This window comes from Schistocerca piceifrons, chromosome 8 (genome assembly GCF_021461385.2).
Source record: "Schistocerca piceifrons isolate TAMUIC-IGC-003096 chromosome 8, iqSchPice1.1, whole genome shotgun sequence".
Taxonomy (NCBI): domain Eukaryota; kingdom Metazoa; phylum Arthropoda; class Insecta; order Orthoptera; family Acrididae; genus Schistocerca; species Schistocerca piceifrons.
This window is the reverse complement of record NC_060145.1, coordinates 2,091,928-2,110,524: the sequence shown is the minus strand read 5'-3', so window position 1 is coordinate 2,110,524 and position 18,597 is coordinate 2,091,928. Positions and strand designations below refer to the sequence as shown.

General features: G+C 45.1%; 1 protein-coding gene across 1 annotated transcript in view; it reads right to left on the bottom strand.

Annotated features, from left to right (window-relative positions):
• LOC124711471 (glucose dehydrogenase [FAD, quinone]-like) overlaps window positions 1-18,597 on the bottom strand; it is a 69,279-nt gene that overhangs the window by 16,500 nt on the left and 34,182 nt on the right. The window contains exons 4-8 of the mRNA XM_047241577.1: window positions 17,835-18,091; window positions 14,720-14,725; window positions 10,686-10,781; window positions 5,059-5,249; window positions 4,788-4,953 (exon numbers count right to left, since the gene is read on the bottom strand). Coding sequence (XP_047097533.1) covers window positions 4,788-4,953; window positions 5,059-5,249; window positions 10,686-10,781; window positions 14,720-14,725; window positions 17,835-18,091 — 716 coding nt within the window. The remainder of the gene's footprint in view (window positions 1-4,787; window positions 4,954-5,058; window positions 5,250-10,685; window positions 10,782-14,719; window positions 14,726-17,834; window positions 18,092-18,597) is intronic.

Here is an 18,597-nt window from a genome sequence, read left to right as displayed (position 1 = left end):
ATGCTACTTGATCGGCTGCTGTTCAGCTTAAGGGATCAGGCCGATTAAACTGTTTTACTTATTAACTCTACTAAACTATATCGTTCAGGCGCTTTTAGTAACTAAATCACTCGCCACTTGACTAATACTTCCCTAGTGTGTACCAGCCTTAAGAGATGCCAGCAATTTCTTATTTCAGATTCCAGCTGATCTTTGGACAGGTAGAAACATGTTCAACACCAGGTCCCAACGTGTTTGAAGTAGTTGTGTTTTTCACTAACAGCATCCTTTGCACACCACATATCCCAGTATATTGTTACTGTAAGTACTTCTTTCCACATTTTCGTTTCCGTGAATTTCTTATGGTGATATGAAACGGTGCTAGTGTTCCAATAAAGTTATTATTATAACTTCAAAAGCATCATCAGATTAATTGCTACAGTATTGTCAGTGTGTGACGACTTCAAGAAAACATATATTTCAGTAGACCGCGAAGTCCTGTTAAACATCCACAATGAATATGAGGTGGACCTTAAATTTTTAATTAATTAGAGCTACGCTGACACAACTTCCAAGAGAAAATTCCTGGGATACCTCTCAGCTTCGTCTGAGATCAAAACAGGCGTCCGACAGGGCGATGGGATCTCTCCGATGCCTTTCAACTGTTTTCTTGAAAAACAGATGGATAGGAACCATTATAATCCGATGAGAACTTGAACTAAATCCAAGAGCATCATGGGAGACACTCTCGCTTCTGTTGATGACATTGGCATTGTTTCAAACGACGTAGGAAGTAATAGAATTCAAATCGAACTTTAAAAGAAGCCGCCAAGCAAATTGACCTTGTAGACATCTTTTCAAAAAATAGAACTCATGAGCTACATCAAAGATAGCCCTCCCGGTTAGCCGTGCGGTCTAATGCACTTGCTTTACGGGCGGGAGGGCGTGGCAGTCGCCGGCACGAATCCGCCCGTCGGATTAGTGTCGAGGACCGGTGTGCCGGCCAGCCTGTGGATGGTTTTTAAGGCGGTTTTCCAACTGCCTCGGCGAATGCGGGCTGGTTCCCCTTATTCCGCCTCAGTTACACTATGTCGGCGATTGCTGAGCAAACATTGTCTCCACGTAGCCGTACACCATAATTACTCTACCACGCAAACATTTGGGGCTACACTCGTGTCTAGCCGGGGTGAGGGGGGGGGGGCGGCAATAACCCTGGATTCGGTGTGGTGTGGGTGGACTGCTGTGGCCTGTTGTGGGGTTGTGAACCACTGAGGGCTACGGCGGGGACGAAGCCTCGCCGTCGTTTCTAGCTCCCCAGTTCCATACAATACAATACAGTGCAATACATCAAAAATGCCCCCGCAAAATTCCCGATGAAATATGGAATTATCAACACTGCAGAAAAATTTAGGTGCCCGGTTGAGATACTTAAAAAAAAAAAAAACAAATGGACAAGGAACAGGGATTTTCTCTGCCTCGTGATGACTGGGTGTTCTGTGATGTCCTTAGGTTAGTTAGGGTTAAGTAGTTCTAAGTTCTAGGGGACTGATGACCATAGATGTTAAGTCCCATAGTGGTCAGAGCCATTTGAACCATTTGAACAAGGACGAATATGTAAACTTGAGATAGGCTACCAAACGTCGCCCCTGATCAGCCTTTGCGCTATCGCTAAATGTTATCAACGGAGATAAAACTGAATCAATTTTCTTTGTGATCTCGTCGCTTATACTTGCTAATAGCTTCTGCCCTTGTGCAGCTTCCAGGTTTTCACAGTATTGTGGAATCCAATATAAAATATGAAGAACACGGTATGAAATCTAAATCACTTACTTTTCATGAAGACTTACATACGTGCCATTTATTGGCTTCAAATGGCTCTGAGCACTATGCGACTTAACTTCTGAGGTCATCAGTCGCCTAGAACTTAGAACCAACTAAACGTAACTAACCTAAGCACATCACACACATCCATGCCCGAGGCAGGATTCGAACCTGCGACCGTAGCGGTCGCTCGGTTCCAGACTGTAGCGCCTAGAACCGCACGGCCACTCCGGCCGGCGCCATTTATTGGTGAATTTCTTGGACATTCATTCCAATAATGTCGACATTTCGTAGGTAATTTTGGAAATGTTGGAAGAAACAGCAGTTCCAAGAATTATTATTCTAACAATGATTGTTGTCCTAATGAAAGCGCAAAACAAACAGAGTACTTCCCAAGCGCAAAGAAAACATGTACAGCAATAGCTGTCACCGACAAGGAAAAGTATGTACATTTTCGTGTTCGACGAAGGAAGAAGAAAACACTTAAACTTAAGCAGTATGCAAAGCTGATTTCGTTTCATAAAGTCTGAACATGAAGTGTGTAAGTGGAAGAAAGATTACACGAAGTATGAAAATCGGCCGAAATGAAATTGGCAGATGTCTGAAAGAAAAACTATTCGAAAGATTTAGAAGTGATCTGAGAGAGAGTGCACCGTCACCGAAGAAATCTACACAACTGGGCGCTCTGAATTGCGAGTTAGATGAACGTTACTAATTTCCAGGTTTCTTCGATCTGGTTAAACGGATTGAGCAAAAATGGCTCTGAGCACTATGGGACTCAACTGCTGTGGTCATCAGTCCCCTAGAACTTAGAACTACTTAAACCTAACTAACCTAAGGACATCACACACACCCATGCCCGAGGCAGGATTCGAACCTGCGACCGTAGCAGCAGCGCGGCTCCGGACTGGAGCGCCTAGAACCGCTCGGCCACACCGGCCGGCAAACGGATTCAGCAAATTATGCAGAAAAGGAGGTGGCAAAATTACGGAGTCCACCTGAAGCAAACGCGTAGAGGAGATGTCATTAATAGGTAATACCAAAAACGAATTCTTAGATGACGTGAAGGGAAGCTTCTTGTTGTCCCCTAAAGGTGCATATAAAGCCAATCATTCGGTGTGTTAGTATTGGTTATCCGTCTTCAGCTGACTGCAGTTTAATTAAAAAGATTTACACAGGACGCGTTCCGCTTTTATTTACAAAGCATCTTCCGTGGTATTTCTGCATATTGGATTCATACGTTTGTACATTTTTGGTTCTTTTAGGTTTTAAAACATCGTTTTGTTTATAAAGTTGACGCGCAAGTTGTTTGCGGTGTTTCTTTACATATTCTGCTCCTTCCCTGCTCGCTAGCAGCGGCTGACATCGAAAGACTTCGATTCACACTTGCACTTGGCAGTTTTTGCCATTCTGCAGTATTTCTTGCGCTGCATTATTTACACTTGACTTTGATAAACTATTTCCCATTACGCACAGTAACAGTGTGAATGTCTGTTCGTTTGTCTTCGTTCACGTTGTGAGTGTTGCCAACCTGCGAAACTACTTTTGTGTGTGTGTGTGTGTGTGTGTTTTTGTGTGTGTGTGTGTGTGTGTGTGTGTGTGTGTTTGAGTGAGTGAAAATTAGTGAAGTTGTCTGGAATGTTAGGTAGAGGCGTGAGGGTAGTGTAAGTGGGTTGACATTTTTTTTTGGGAGGCTGGTGGGGGATAAGGAGATGAGGCAGGACGGTGCTTATAGGACAGAATCAGGGAGGAAATGGTTGCGGTAAATGGGGCCTGTAGTTATATGTGTATATTTAGTGTTATATTATGTGGTCAATAAGTTTAAAGAGTGTGTGGTTTGTCAAGTTCGTCTGATCATTTATCAGTTTTTTTATGGTTTCGAATCATTGAAGTTTCATCAAACTACACTTTACCATTCCAACGAAAGAAAGAGATTCGCTTTATGCGGCCGATGAATGCTGTAACACATTCCTATTCAACGATATCAATGATAAGTATCAGTGGATTACTGTTTCCGCAACTTTATTTCTGTCTTCAGGAACATCGAGGCCAATTAGGACGAACAATTTTGGAAAAAGAATTGTTTACTTGCAAAACTCATGTAATCGACGTAGGAAAATGTGGAAAAATGGGAGTGAATACTTTTGATGTTACTTCCGAAATATATTATTACCATTTCCAGAGATTAATTCATTGCTTCTGTTGGGCTCTTTGGCTGGACACATTGCTACCTCTGTCTTTAGGAGGATGACTAAAAGACTGCCTGTATAATTGGGATTCCACCCACAACTAACAGTGTGATTCATTCTCTCGATAAAAAAATTCAGTTTTTGAGATATTTGCGGGACGATATAATTTCCGATAGTTCGTTGAGATCGCTGGTTTATCAGCGGTGCTGTACTATTCTGTCTTAGACTGTATTCAAGAAGTGCATGTCCGCCTGCTTAGTAGAGTGGTAACGTGTTTGCGTACCACGCAGCGGGCCCGGGTTCGATTCCACGCCGGGCTGGGTGTTGTTCCTCGCTCGTGGACTGCGTGTTGTGCTGTACTCGTCATGCTTTCGTCATCGTCACCGACGCGGTAGTCGGCCAGTGAGGCGTCGACTGGAATAAGACTTGCGACCGGCGGCCGAACTTCCCCGGATAGGGCCTCCCCGCCAGCAATGGCACACGACTATTTCATTTAAGGTTTTTTTTTTTTTTTTCAGGAGCAAATCAGGAAGTTTAATTTGACTCGGTCTACCAACTTTTGTGCGGGGTAGGTGACTTAATTTTAGGCAACACGTGTTAGACAGAGACTCCGCAGAGTGGCTATCCTACGTCCTGCCGTTTCTCAGAACTACAGCAAAACTTGTTTCTCTAAAAAAAAAAGTTGCTCCCCATGACGTGATCTGTGATCCATAAGCGTTTCGTGCATAGACTTTGAAACGTGTTACATATGCACTAGCGTCCTTACCGAATTGACAGAATGTCTGGTTGTGACCTTACTTGGTACTGATGAAGGCCATGGCCTCGCACTCGGGCAGCGCGTAGAAGGGGCCGCTGTTGTTGACGGCGAAGTTGATGAGGGCGGCCAGCGTGAGGATGCGCGGCACGACGAAGGCGGGCCCCACGGGGTACTGTCCGGCCGGTGGGTGCATCGTGAACACCGTGCCTGGGGACGAGCAGGTAGAGGGAGAGAGTGAGCGGCCTGGCAGACTGCAGAGCAGCTGGAGAGCAGCTGGAGAGCAGCCGGGCAGCTCGGCGCGGCGGCACTCACCGGCCAGGCAGACGTGGTCCTGCAGGTTGCGGCCGACGCCGGGCGCGTGCACCAGCGGCGGGATGCGCAGGCGGCGCAGCTGGCCGGCGTCGCCCACGCCGCTCAGCATCAGCAGCTGCGGCGAGTGCAGCGCGCCCGCACACACCACCACCTCGCGCGCCGCCTTCACCGTGCGCAGCGCGCCGTTCTTCCTGCCGCACACATCACACACACGTGTCACAGCCGACACCCCGCACGCACTTCTGCTCACCACGGCTAGCGACAACTATATCTAAGTGACAACACTACAATTAACAACTAAGTGCTAGGCAGAAGGTTCGTAGAACCACTTTCAAACTATTGCACTCGCGAGCTCTGATTTCCGACAAGTCCCTCGACGAAAGATCCGTACCCTAAGACTGAGAAATTGCGTAGGACACACCAAGCAACGAAATAGAAGTAATCTGTTGAATTACAGACCCATATCACTGTTTTCTTCTTCTGCATAGCTAGTTTATAACATGTTGGTTTAACCAGGGTGTTCCGTTTGTAGTACTGCCTCCTATTGCATTTACTTTAATCGTACTTAAAGCTTCTCTAATGGTTTTCTCCTTTAATCTATTTTGATACTACATCTTAATACTCTCATCCTCTACGACTTCAGTTTGAAAAGCCTGTTAATTTTTCTGTTTTTTGGTCCAAGTTCCATGTTAAATTTATACAAGAGCCCATTATCCGATCCTACATTGGCCGTTGATTTGAATGAACAGCTTTATTGGTAATAATGTAATCAGTAATCGCGCACTGACCTCTTGTATTAAATTGTTCAAATGCCTCTAAGGACTATGGGACTTAAGGTCTGAGGTCATCAGTCCCATAGAACATAGAACTACTTAAACCTAACTAACCTAAGGACATCACACACATCCATGCCCGAGGCAGGATTTGAACCTGCAGCAGCGTGGTTTCGGACTGAAGCGCCAAGAACCGCTCGGCCACAGCGGCCGGCTGTTGTATTATTCAAGATGTATTTATGCTGCTCCTTATGTTCGAAGTATGTCTTATTAATACGTAGTTCGATCAATTTGCATAAATGAATTTAGTCCACTCCATTGTCATTTATTTCTGTTTCACTAAATTTTTGTTTCATGCCTGGAATAATTGAATCGTCAATACGTCCTATGAGGTCGCCAATGTGCAAGATTTTTCTCCTTTCGGGAACGATGTAAGTTACAGCTTGAAGATTATTATAAAACATTTCTCTCCCTTCTTTAGATCTTGTAAGATTATGTAGCTTGATCTCCATACTCGTAATATAGCGCAGGAGAGCATATTCATATGCATCGACAATGCGGGAAGTAACTGTTGTGTGTCAAGAAATGCAGGAGAGCACGCAGGGCCGGTTTAAACCCGCAGTACCAAGCAGAAGGAGGAGGAGGGGGGGGGGGGGGAGGAATTTTTGCCCAACTTTAGAAACTGTTGTAGTCTAGTCAATTACTTTATTCTTTTAAATTTTGAAAAAATGATATTGTTTCTAATTAAATCTTCTACCTGATTCCATAAAAGTTTTACATTTTTTGGTAAGCTAAAATTTATTTCTCAGTGATAGATGTCACATTCCCCAATGACAGTCACGTTGAATATTTTGAGGTTCAGGCACCTAACTTACACATCAGTCTCTTTTTAAAAAGAATCTTGTGGGTAAAAATCAACATCATTTGACGAAATTTGCATTTGCAATTTTTTCTCCAGTTGAGCATAAAGTATCCTTTCTTGGTTGACCACATTCCCGAAAATGTGTTAACCCTGCTAAGCGTGTGCTAAAATATATTTTCATATTAACACAGCAGTACCTCTTTAAAGAGATGTTCTAAACATAAGTCACCAGCAGTCAATGAATTTATTGTTTTTTTAAGTTTTTTGGGGTAGGCGTGAAGTACCGCCCTTAGTAATGTGTGTTATGAAAAATGCGTTTGTATTGCTAGGGTTTCGGCCCAAGTGACGTAAGCCGCCGCTTGGGACGCTAATGTGAGAGCGGCGCCAGAAGAGGCCAAGTGCAAGATTTTTACAGAATGCTTCTTACAATTAGTAGCGAAAACAGTACGGGTCAAAGCGTAGAAGGAAAATGAGGGAAAATCTTTTCGAAATGGCGCTGAGTATAGGAGGGGTGGCAGCGGGCGGTGCGGCGCGGCGCGCGCCGGTGTTGCTTCTGTTCCAACTGCCGTTTGTTGCCTTGGCCGGACGCGCACTTACTTTTAATGTTGGAATCACTCTAGCGTGCTCCTTGCGAATATTTGTGGAAAAAGTGCTTTGCTCTTAAGCGATCGTTTTGTGGCACATGATATGGAATTGTATGACGAAAAAGTGCCAATAAAAATAACAAATCAAGTTGTATCGCATTGCCTCTGTTGTTTATCAAACGACGATTCCGCAACCGTGGAGCAAGAAGAGCCAGTGGGAATTTCTCAGTCCTCTTCCTGATGATGACTGGTTCAAAGAGCTAAATGTTACAAACAATTCCAGAGGAGCCTCGAGTTCTCGCAATCCTCGGCCCTCGTGGGGTCAGGGCCGCCCTTCTGGAGCAGAAATTTTGTTTTAAAGTACTCGCATTTATCATTTTGGAAGCCAGCAGATGGTGATCGTTCTCTATCGACGAGATTACTTTTCCAGTGCGGAAAGCCTAAAAGCATTTGTAAGTGCAATCTCTTGCCCGAGCTTGGATTTCTGCTTAGACGCTTTCCGAGTGTTGCGGTGTCGTGAGCCTGGACACGGTCAGTACACAGGGCGCTTACGTCAAATCGCACAGCCGCCAACTAACTGGGAGAATGTGTATTCCTTTACAGTTACGGCGAGTTTTAGATGGAGCCAATAAATTCCATTGTTTCTGTGGAAACTTGAAGTGTGAAGTTCTCGTATTGTTTTTAGATGTTGGCTTTAAATACTTCTCGTTTTGTTGTTGCGAAGATTACTGGCGAAATTTGGTAAGATACGCCTGGTCGCGTTGTGTAAACTGAACTGTGTACATGTTCCAGTCTAGTGGTCAGATTTCGGGATCTTTCTGAAAGTAGGGCTTTTCATTATTGGCATCGGTGCAGAGAGAAGTTTGACCTTCTCTCGCGGGCCGAAGCGTGGCTGGCGACAAGAATTTGGACAGCGCGTGGAGTCGGGCCGCGGGCGCTGTTGGCACTGGCCGAGGCGCCTCGACAGCTCCGAATACGGACTGAAGCAGCGTTTCAACCTGCTCAGCACCGCCACTGGGCGGAAGACTTCCTAGCGAGAAGACAATGTGTTTGTCTATTCTCGCACAAAGGACGAGCCAACGATTCGCCGTTTATAGATACACGGACACAGAAAAACGAATTTTTGTTGTAATATTCCATTTGACAAGAGATGTGAGACAAGTGAGCTGCTATTATGTTTCGCAAGCTATCTATAGTATGTTGGGTAGGCGGTGCACGACTTGCCATTTCCTTTTCTTTTTTTCTTTTTCTTTTTAACGACAACATTTAGGATCTCCTTTTAGCATATTCAGTGTGAACCCGAACTCCATCGATAAAATTTCGGAGGACCGTTGTGCTTTCATCGCGGATATTTCTCCAGTGACCTCCACGGGGTAGGCGTTACAGAGTCCCCAACTTTGTCGTATTACTCAACATTATTAGCTAAATTAAAACACCCTTTGTTCTCGACTGAGCGGAATCGCTTCAGCAAGTAATTTTGTGCAATAGATTAAGCAAGCAGGAACATGAATTTCCCTCTAATACCACAACAGTATTCGCAGCAGAAGACTTAAAATTTTACACATTTATCCTACGCGTCTTAAAAGATTGTAACCCGTTCACAAAACAGTGTATCTGTCCACCGGGAGGTGCTATACCGCTCCACGGACTATGCACCATGCCAAAGTACCATATCTACAATTTCCAGTCTCATTAATGACAGAAGCCTGAGTACCACCTTTTGTAGGTAGAGTGTCAGTCAGGTTCTGGAAACACATTTACAGGGATGAAACTTCCTGGCAGACAAGACTTTTGCCTTAAGCAGGCAAGTGCTCCACCAACTGAGCTACCCAAGCACGACTGCAAGGTTCGCAGGAGAGCGTATGTGAAGTCTGGAAGGTAGGAGACGAGGTACTGGCAGAGTTGAAGCTGTGAGGACGGATCGTGAATCGTGCTTGGGTAGCTCAGTTGGTAGAGCGCTTGACTGGGAAAGGCAAACGTCCCGAGTTCGAGCCTCGTCCGGCACACAGTTTTAATCTGCCAGGAAGTTTCATACCAGCGCACACTCCGCTGCAGAGTGAAAATTTCGTACTGACAGGGATGGTGAGCCAGTTCCGTGGCCAGCTGTCTCCGGGCTCACGGCTGAGGATCCGTGGCGCCAACAACGCGACCGACTGGGTGCCACAGATTCTCGGTTGGGTTTAAACCCGGCGAGTTTGGTGGCCAACGGAATGCGGTGAACCGATTTTGGCGTTCTTCGAACCACGCACGTACGCTCCAAGCTGTGTGACGCGTTGCGTTGGTCTGCTGGTAAATGCCATCGTGACGAGAAACAGGGAACTGCACGTAGGGATGGACATGGTCCCCAAGGCTACATGCATCCTTCTGTTGATCCATTGTGCCTTCCAGAATGATGTCGGCCAGAGAATGCCATGAAAACATTCCCCACACCATAACACTCCCTCCTTCCGCCGTGGACTCTATCCACGATTGTTGCAGGGCCGTGCACGCCAACGGCCATCTGCCCGTTGGAGCATAAAAAGTGAATCATCCGAAAAGGTCACCTCCGGTCACGTCCGGATGTGCCACTGGCGTGCAAATTCCAGCCATCGTAGCCGATGGGTGGATGAACCAGGCGCCTGCTGCCGACGCCCATTCTCAGCGAGGTCCTTTGGACGGTCGTCGGGGAGACACTGTGGGCAGCCCCTTGCTCCATCTGGGCGGTCAGTTGCTCGACAGGTGCACGTCTGTTCGCCCGTACACGTCTCCGCAGCCGCCGCCCACCGCTGTCATCTGTGGCCCACGGTGCACCACGTCAGCGCCGGCTGTTCCGGGTCACGGATTCTCTCACGCACGGTGTACTTTAACCACAATGGCACGTCGATAGTGTGCAAAACTAATCCACTCGGAAATGCTTCTCCACCCTTGGCCCAAAGACCAATAGTCGCGCCATTTCTCACGTCAATTAAATCACTCTGCTTACGACGTCGACTGCACGGCTATCCGCCTGGCACACCTTTATATATATATATATATATCCCCACAAATGGCGCTGCCGCCTGTGAGTGGTCATTGCACGTTGACGTCCAGCACAGGCGGTGCTCACATTAATGTGACTGGACCGTGCATGAGTAGTCTAAACATTTCCCTACGCAAACCTTCGAACAACTAGAAGATAATGTCACAATATCATTTCAGAAAAAAAATTATTCTATTTGTAAAGCTCTTTTATGTTTTCGAGGGAAAAAGGTAAAGGTGAGTTCCTGTTTTCTATTACCGCGATGTGTTGTTATGATCTGTTGTTGGGTAATACGTGATCTGTATGTTTACAGCAATCTGTTCTAATCATGGTAACGTAATGTGGTTCTGGCTGCATGCTGTGCATATCAGACGCAAATAAATGTAATATATCTGCAGATAAGCACTTACCTGTACGTGACTCCGTAGGCAGCCTTGGTTTCTGGGTTTATCAATATTTTCACAACATGGGAATGCATACTAATGTCCAAGTTGTGTCTATGGCACCTGCGAAAATATTTAACGACAAAAAATTAGCAATAAGGGCAAACTAAAAGAATAGCATCATAGTAAACTACACACAACATAAGCGGTCACGCTTTAGTGCGCTACTTTTGTAAGACGCATGTTAAGGATGAAAACTATCTTATTAGGCACACTATTCTTAAAATTTCCGCTTTTTGTTTCTTTTCTTAATTTTTGCGTACATTTGGTGTGCCCTCGGCCTTACGATACTTCCAGCCATCGTTCTTTAAATTCTAATTACAAACAGCGTTACGGCGGATAGAGGACCAGGCATCAGTCTTTAAGTTTTAGTTACAAACAGTGTTATGGTGAATGGAAGAGAGAAAATTTACTCAAACATAGCGGAAACAGTAAAAATAATAACATTTCCAGATTCATAGTCAAAAACTATGTTTGCCATCAGATAGCATATGTAGAAGTAAATTTAACCGTTTTATCGACAGGTAAAAGAATTCACAGTAGACCTAGATTTCAAAAATTAGCATACATCTGACAAAAAGAGAGAAACCAAGGGGGAAAACTTAGTAGAACAGTATATGAGCGAAGATGAAGAGTAAGAGAAAAAAGACTATTCAACCTGTGTCAGAAGATGAGGAAGCGCGTAGGCTGACAGAAGGAACGTGATTGACGATTACAAAAAGGGTTCAACTGCCTCTGACCACTAACGGACTTAACTTCTGAGGTCATCAGTCCCCCAGAACTTACAACTACTTAAACCTAACCAACCTAACGACATCACACACATCCATGCCCGAGGCAGGATTCGAACCCGCGACCGCAGCGGTCGCGCAGTTCCAGACTGTAGTGCCTAGAACCGCTCGGCCACCCCGGCCGGCTTTTTTACTTAACTTTGGGACTGATACTCTTCTTGTTGGCTCAGCCGTTAGCCAGCCTTTCTGTGAATTGTATAAATTTTTGTTATCGTATTTTCAGACGCGGGGATCGGGAACCAAACCAGCAGCTGTGTAATGAACGTGTGGCTGGCCGGTCTAAATCGTTTCTCCATCGCAATGATTCGATCTGATTTTGGCAAACGCCCACCAGCACTCGGGCTCGGCCGGCACTCGGATGGGTGACCGCGCGGTCCGCCGAGCGCCGTTGGCAGCCGGGGTGCGCTCGGCCCTTGTGAGGCAAACTGAGGATCCGGCTGACTGAGGGGGACCGACTCCGGGAGAGCGGTGTGCTGGCCACGTGCCTCTCCATGTCCACGACCGGTGACGCCAATAGGCGCACCTTTGGGTCTTCCGAGGCTTGTTCGAACGGAGTGTACTTTTAGTGTTAGAAGTAAAACTTCCGAGCAACGTGTAATTTTGCCCAGCGTAAGGAGAAAAACGGAATCCCAGCTTTAAATACGTATATTCTTCGTGATTTATCAGACATGCAAAATATTTCCATCACTGTATTTTTCATACAAAGGACTGACATTGTAAGAGGAGAACACAGTGCAGAAGCATTTAATATAAGGCATCAGCTGTTCTGCATGTCCGACAACGCACATACTGTTCACACCGTATAGTATTCCCGTTCACATCCAGCCACTTCTGTCTGAAGCATCACTAAAATGGTCGTGTTATTCCTGTGACTTTTTTTACGTTCTTCACTTTGTATACTACAGCAAATGAAATTCGTGTCATTTCATTATTTGCATCTAAATGCCGCAAGGAAAAAAGCGTGCTAATTACATTATTCAGACGCAGCTGTTGCCTCATGTGTTGCGACAAAAGCGGCTGTGATGCACAAGTAAAAACACACTGCCATTAGGATGCCGCGGTCGGACCGTGCAAGTATTTCAAGGCAGATTGTGACTGTTTCCCTCACATCGTAAATTATATCACGTACTTCCGAGATCTTCAGACCTAGAATACCTGAATTCGCAAACTGGTTTACAGCATTCCGGAAATTACTTTGTAAAGCAAAGTGGAATCTTGTTTTGCTTAAGGTATTCCTGTGGTGTCACCGCCAGACACCACACTTGCTAGGTGGTAGCTTAAATCGGCCGCGGTCCACTAGTACATGTCGGACCCGCGTGTCGCCACTGTGTGATCGCAGACCGAGCGCCACCACAAGGCAGGTCTCGAGATACGGAATAGCACTCGCCCCAGTTGTACGGACGACTTTGCTAGCGACTAGACTGACGAAGCATTTCTCTCATTTGCCGAGAGACAGTTAGAATAGCCTTCAGCTAAGTCCATGGCTACGACCTAGCAAGGCGCCATTAGCCTTACATAATTTGATAGTTATCGTATGAAATGTCTCATCAAGAATGCTGTATTCACATGAAGGAATAAAAGTTAAGTATTCGAGGAGCTGCATACTTTTCTTATTAGCATTCACTACTTATCCTGTTCCAGAATTCACGCCCGTCTGCGTTAGATAGCGTGCATTTCGGCCTCCTCTATCTACAAGGTGTTGGCACATTTGCCAACACATCAATTCCCTTTTTAGACTTAACTCAAATGTGATTCTAAATACCGAGACTTGCATTTAACACGAAGAATTTTGCAACTGCAGCTTCGTCGCTTCCCGCTAAAAGTAAGAAACAAAAATTTTCAGTGGAAGACAAGATAAACGTCTTCTTACATTAAATCATTAAATTCTTAGATATTAGCCATTTAGTTTGTATCAGTACCTTAAAAATAACTTGAGGATATGCAGCTGGGCAACGTCCTCGACAACCGTCGATGGATCCCTTTCGCAACCTGTCGATTGCGTCAGCCACAACTGCTCGCCATGTGTTTGATGTGACGCCCTATGTCAATGGAAAATGTGTGTGTGTGTGTGTGTGTGTGTGTGTGTGTGCATGTCTACGTGTTTCTCGTTAAAGAAAATGAAATGTTGTTTAAAGTGCATTTTTGTGTGTCATTCGACACAGCAGCCACAAATTAGTCTAATGAGCTATGTGTTACAACGAAATGTGGCAACAAAAGCTTTTAGTACACCTTTTGCAGTCGATTAGCAACCAACATGATCGCCTGTATCTTTGCTGACGCTGAGTTTCTGGTTCAAATGGTTCAAATGGCTCTGAGCACTATGGGACTTAACATCTGTGGTCATCAGTCCCCTAGAACTTAGAACTTCTTAAACCTAACCAACCTAAGGACATCACACACATCCATGCCCGAGGCAGGATTCGAACCTGCGACCGTAGCGGTCACGCGGTTCCAGACTGAAACGCCTAGAACCGCACGGCCACCCCAGCCGGCCCCTGAGTTTCTGTTGTGATTCAAGAGGAACAAGGACGCATATAGAAGCTACCCGAAACAGTATCTGGTGGATTCCATCCTTGATACAAGTCAGACGCTAAAGCGTGCGCTGTCATTAATTTTGTTACCATTCCGCGAGACGTATTCTAAGGTTGATAAAAAGTGAGTTACATAGTCGAATTAGACTAGCGTAAACATACAGGTGCGTGAAAAAATAGCTTTTGCTTCAAAAGGGAACACAAATAAGCCAGACTACACTACTTTTGAAGCCATTTTATGTATGCGAGTTCGATTTTTTAAAGAATGGCTGGTTTACTGGTTGCGGAGAAATGGCCAAGCGACAGCTAGAGTAATGTTTCCAGAATGATTTTTCACTCTGAGGCAGAGTACCGTAAGAGCTGATTTGAATCTTCCAGGCGGATTAAAACTGTCTGCCGGCCCAGGGCTCGAACCTCGCACCTTTGCCTTTTCCGGCGAGTACCCTAGTGACGGAGCTATCCAAGCACGACTCACGACTTGGGCTCGTGACTAAGCAATTTCTCTGCGATATCCTTTCTTCCAAGCGCACTAGTCGTGCAAGGTATGCAGGATAACTTCGATGGTCTTTGGAAACCATTAGAAGAGATACTGGCAGATGTGAAGCTGTGAGGTTGGGTAGGAATCGTGTTTGCATACCTCAGTCGGTAAAGCGAAAGGTAAAAGATCCCATGTTCGAACCCCGGTCTGGCACACGATCCCAGTTTAGTGTACTGTACCACACATCATCAGCGACTTCGATCACTTGATGATGTGGTCTCTTTGAGTCGGCGTGCAACATAGGTTCTACGAGTTCTGCGATCTTGAGTTTCTCTTTGCTATTTCAGTCCAGCTGTCTTTCTTAAGTCCCTGCCCCATCGGCTCGGTGGTCTTTCCCTTGGTAAAGTGGGCTCCAATCTAGTACTTGTTTTGCCCTCTTTTCTTCGAGCTTCCAGCCCACTGCCATTTCAACGTATTCATTCTTTCCTTGACCTTTATTGTCTGTCTGATATCAGCTGCTTTCTTTCTTTCTCTCTTTTTGTAGCCCAAAATTGGTCTTTCCATTCCTCTTTAGGCTACTATTAGTGCTCCAACAATCAATATCTCACGGCCGTGAGTTATTACTGGTACTATACATCAGTCAAATACCGTTTTCTTCAGCTCGACCGACATCTTAGACATTAAGAGTATCTTCCATAATCTTGCCAGCCTAATACGTCGAAATATTTCTGGTATTATGTCTCCTTTCATACTGACGAATTGATCCAAATAGACATATTCAGTGACACTTTGCAGCTGTGTATTTCCAACAGATGTATTTCCCTCCGTTGTCCACTCATTCGTCGTGATTTTGGTGTTGTCATTGTTCATTTATAAGCCAACTTCAAAGCAGACTAATGCAAGTTCACTAACCAATATTTGACGTTCTTCTACACTATTTGCAAACAGAATAATATCACCAGCGAACCTCACGCTATATAGTCTCTTTCCCAGCGTTAGGACTCTGTGTTTTCCAATCCAATTTAGACATTGTTTTTTCAAGGACTGCCGAAAATAGTTTTGGAGATACAGTGTTACATTGTTTTACAACATTTTCGGTGGTAAATTCACTCTTTTCTTCAAATACATTCACAGACGCTGTGAAGTTTTTGTGTATGTTGTGCAAGATTTAATATAGGCCTATTCTATTCCTTGTTGTGTTAGAGTCTCAAACACAGCTGCGTGACTGATCGGATCGAATTCCTTTTCAGATTCTTTGAAGGCAAGGCAAAGACGTAGATGGTACTCATTTGTTCTACTAATTGTTTCGTGTAGATTGAGGATATGATGAATTGTACAAAACCTTGCGCGGAAAGCAGCTTGCTCAATCGCTTGGCTCAGGTCAAATGTAGAGCTGAATCAGGTAGTCCGAATTCTAGTGAAAACTTTGTGCAGTATGGATAGCATGTTGATAGGCCGATAGTTCTTCATATCTTTAGTACTACCTTTTTTATATATTAGGAGGATGTTTCAAAAAGAATGACTTGATTTCTTCATATTTGTTGAAAAAACATATTATAAACCTGGGATGAGTTGCAAAATACTTATAAAATCTTAATGTTTTAGCTATGCTATTGCAAATGCTGTGTGTGTTCACCAGTAGCACCACGAACAACATTTAGACGATAGCTAAATTCGCCATAAACTTTACACAGCGTATATTCTTCCAAATGGTTCAAATGGCTCTGAGCACTATGGGACTCAACTTCTGAGGTCATCAGTCCCCCAGAACTTAGAACTACTTAAACCGAACTAACCTAAGGACATCACACACATCCATGCCCGAGGCAGGATTCGAACCTGCGACCGTAGGGTCGCGCGGTTCCAGACTGTAGCGCCTAGAACCGCTCGGCCACAACGGCCGGCACATGGACTGCATGCGCTATTTCCTTGCGAGGATATGCGAAGGAAAATATCGCGACATACAGGAAAAGAAGAACAGAATAACAGCAGCCGCAAGTTCTTTAAAAGAATAGACGGTGTGTAAAGTGCATAATAAATTTAGCTATCGTCTAGATCAGTGGTTCCCAATTACCCCCTGAGGGGTAAAATGAAATTTTGTGAAGGGTAAAACCCAAGCGATTCGATTCTGCTTCAGTCAAGAAACTAATTTATTTTCAAAAGATCATTACTATTATCAGAGTTTTTAAGACTCTGATACTGATTATAGAAGTTATGAATAATTAGTTTTTGTCAATTAGTAGCATTAATGCAATGGAGGTTAGAGGTTCCTCACGCAGTCCACCCAATACGCACGTAAGTTGTTCTTTGTCCCGTACATCGCTGATGATGGAAGTGAGGGATATACGTAAGAAATGCTAAATATGAGAAGAAAATATCTTCTTGAAGTTGTAGATAGTACCTGCAGTAGTCCAGAAATTACTTCGTTACTCGGTTCGAAACATATAAATGAATTAATTGACAGAACGACACCGTACTGTACACATAAGGACTGCCATAGTGCTTTACGCAATATTATTATTATTATTATTATTATTATTATTAGTGGTTGTGTTGAAACACAAATTGTTAGCAGCCTGTAGTCTTCCGCCATTTCAGAAGTAAGGAGTGCAGCAGTCAAGTGATTTACGGATTGTAAGTCAGTGGACACAATTTAACGTGGTTGATTTTACATGGTGTTTCAGTGTGCAGGTCAAGCAAGTCCCACTATGGGGAGAACTAATGCAGGGGAAGTACGTTTTGTAACAAGTATGTACCCTCACTGTGGATAGTTGTCTTTCTTATCTGACGAGCAGTTGTCAGTAGCACTTGCGATTCACGACGAATTGCTCCGTCATTCATTCTGAAACACAGACACACACTCACACACTTACAGAATCACAGACACAAACTATATATCATTCATCTTACATTAAAGGCGCTGCAGTCTGGAACCGCAAGACCGCTACGGTCGCAGGTTCGAATCCTGCCTCGGGCATGGATGTTTGTGATGTCCTTAGGTTAGTTAGGTTTAACTAGTTCTCAGTTCTAGGGGACTAATGACCTCAGCAGTTGAGTCCCATAGTGCTCAGAGCCATTCATCTTACATGATTTGAAAAATAAAAGTGTTCTGAGAAAAGTCTAGAGTTTAGTTACGTGCTGTAGTTGGTTATAATGTGGTGGTGGGGGGAGGGTAGGGGTATGTCTGATTTCACTCAGGGATAATGGTCTAAGAGAGGTTTTTGGTAACCACTGGTCTAGATGTTCGTGCTGCTGCTGGCGGACGGTATGCAGCTGAGGCCATTATTGTGTCTGAGAGGCGCGTGCGCGGCCTGACCTGAGGAAGGCCTTGGCCAAGGAGCAGCGCAGGCCGTCGCGCAGCGTGCCGTGCGCTCTGGTGAAGCCGGTCTGGCGCGCGCCGTTCACGTCGGTGTCGTCGTAGCCCATCTCACGGCCCGCCCGCAGGAACGCCTCCAGCATGGGCGTGTGGTAGCGGAACTCCTCCACCGTGAGCGGGCCCGACCTGCCGTGGTACGGCGAGTCCCGCAGCGCCGCGATGCGCACGCCCTCCGTCTTCTTGAAGTAGGGCAGCACCTGCAGCCAGAGGCACGAAGCGGCCGCCGTGTACCGGCTGACGTACTGCCCATTTGCGAGACGCATTCAGCGGAAAGTGTTAGCAAGTGTTATGGTTTTTGAGGCTACAGATAGATCACAACCGCAATTGGAAAGCCCATTTTCGAGAATTAACCCTTTAAGTGACAGAATGTTTTATCGAGCGTAACAAATACGTGTCACTTTGTGCAAGTTGGCAAGAATAATCAGTAGAACTGCTGGATTCTTTATTGTTTTTGCAGTCGCCATGTGCTATGGGTGGTTGTAACTAAGATGCAGCTATTCGCGGCGGTCCATTGTGGGCTGTAATTATCGCACGGCAGCGAAACTTGGTAGATGTATTAAAGCGTTAATGCGGAACCGGTCTATGCTGGAAAACATTTAGCTCTAATGTCGACCACCTGGTGCAAATCTGGGTCTGTATTGCATCTCGTCGACGTCGCCGGTGCTCATGTTGAACAAACTGTGTAAGTAGTGGTTAATAATAG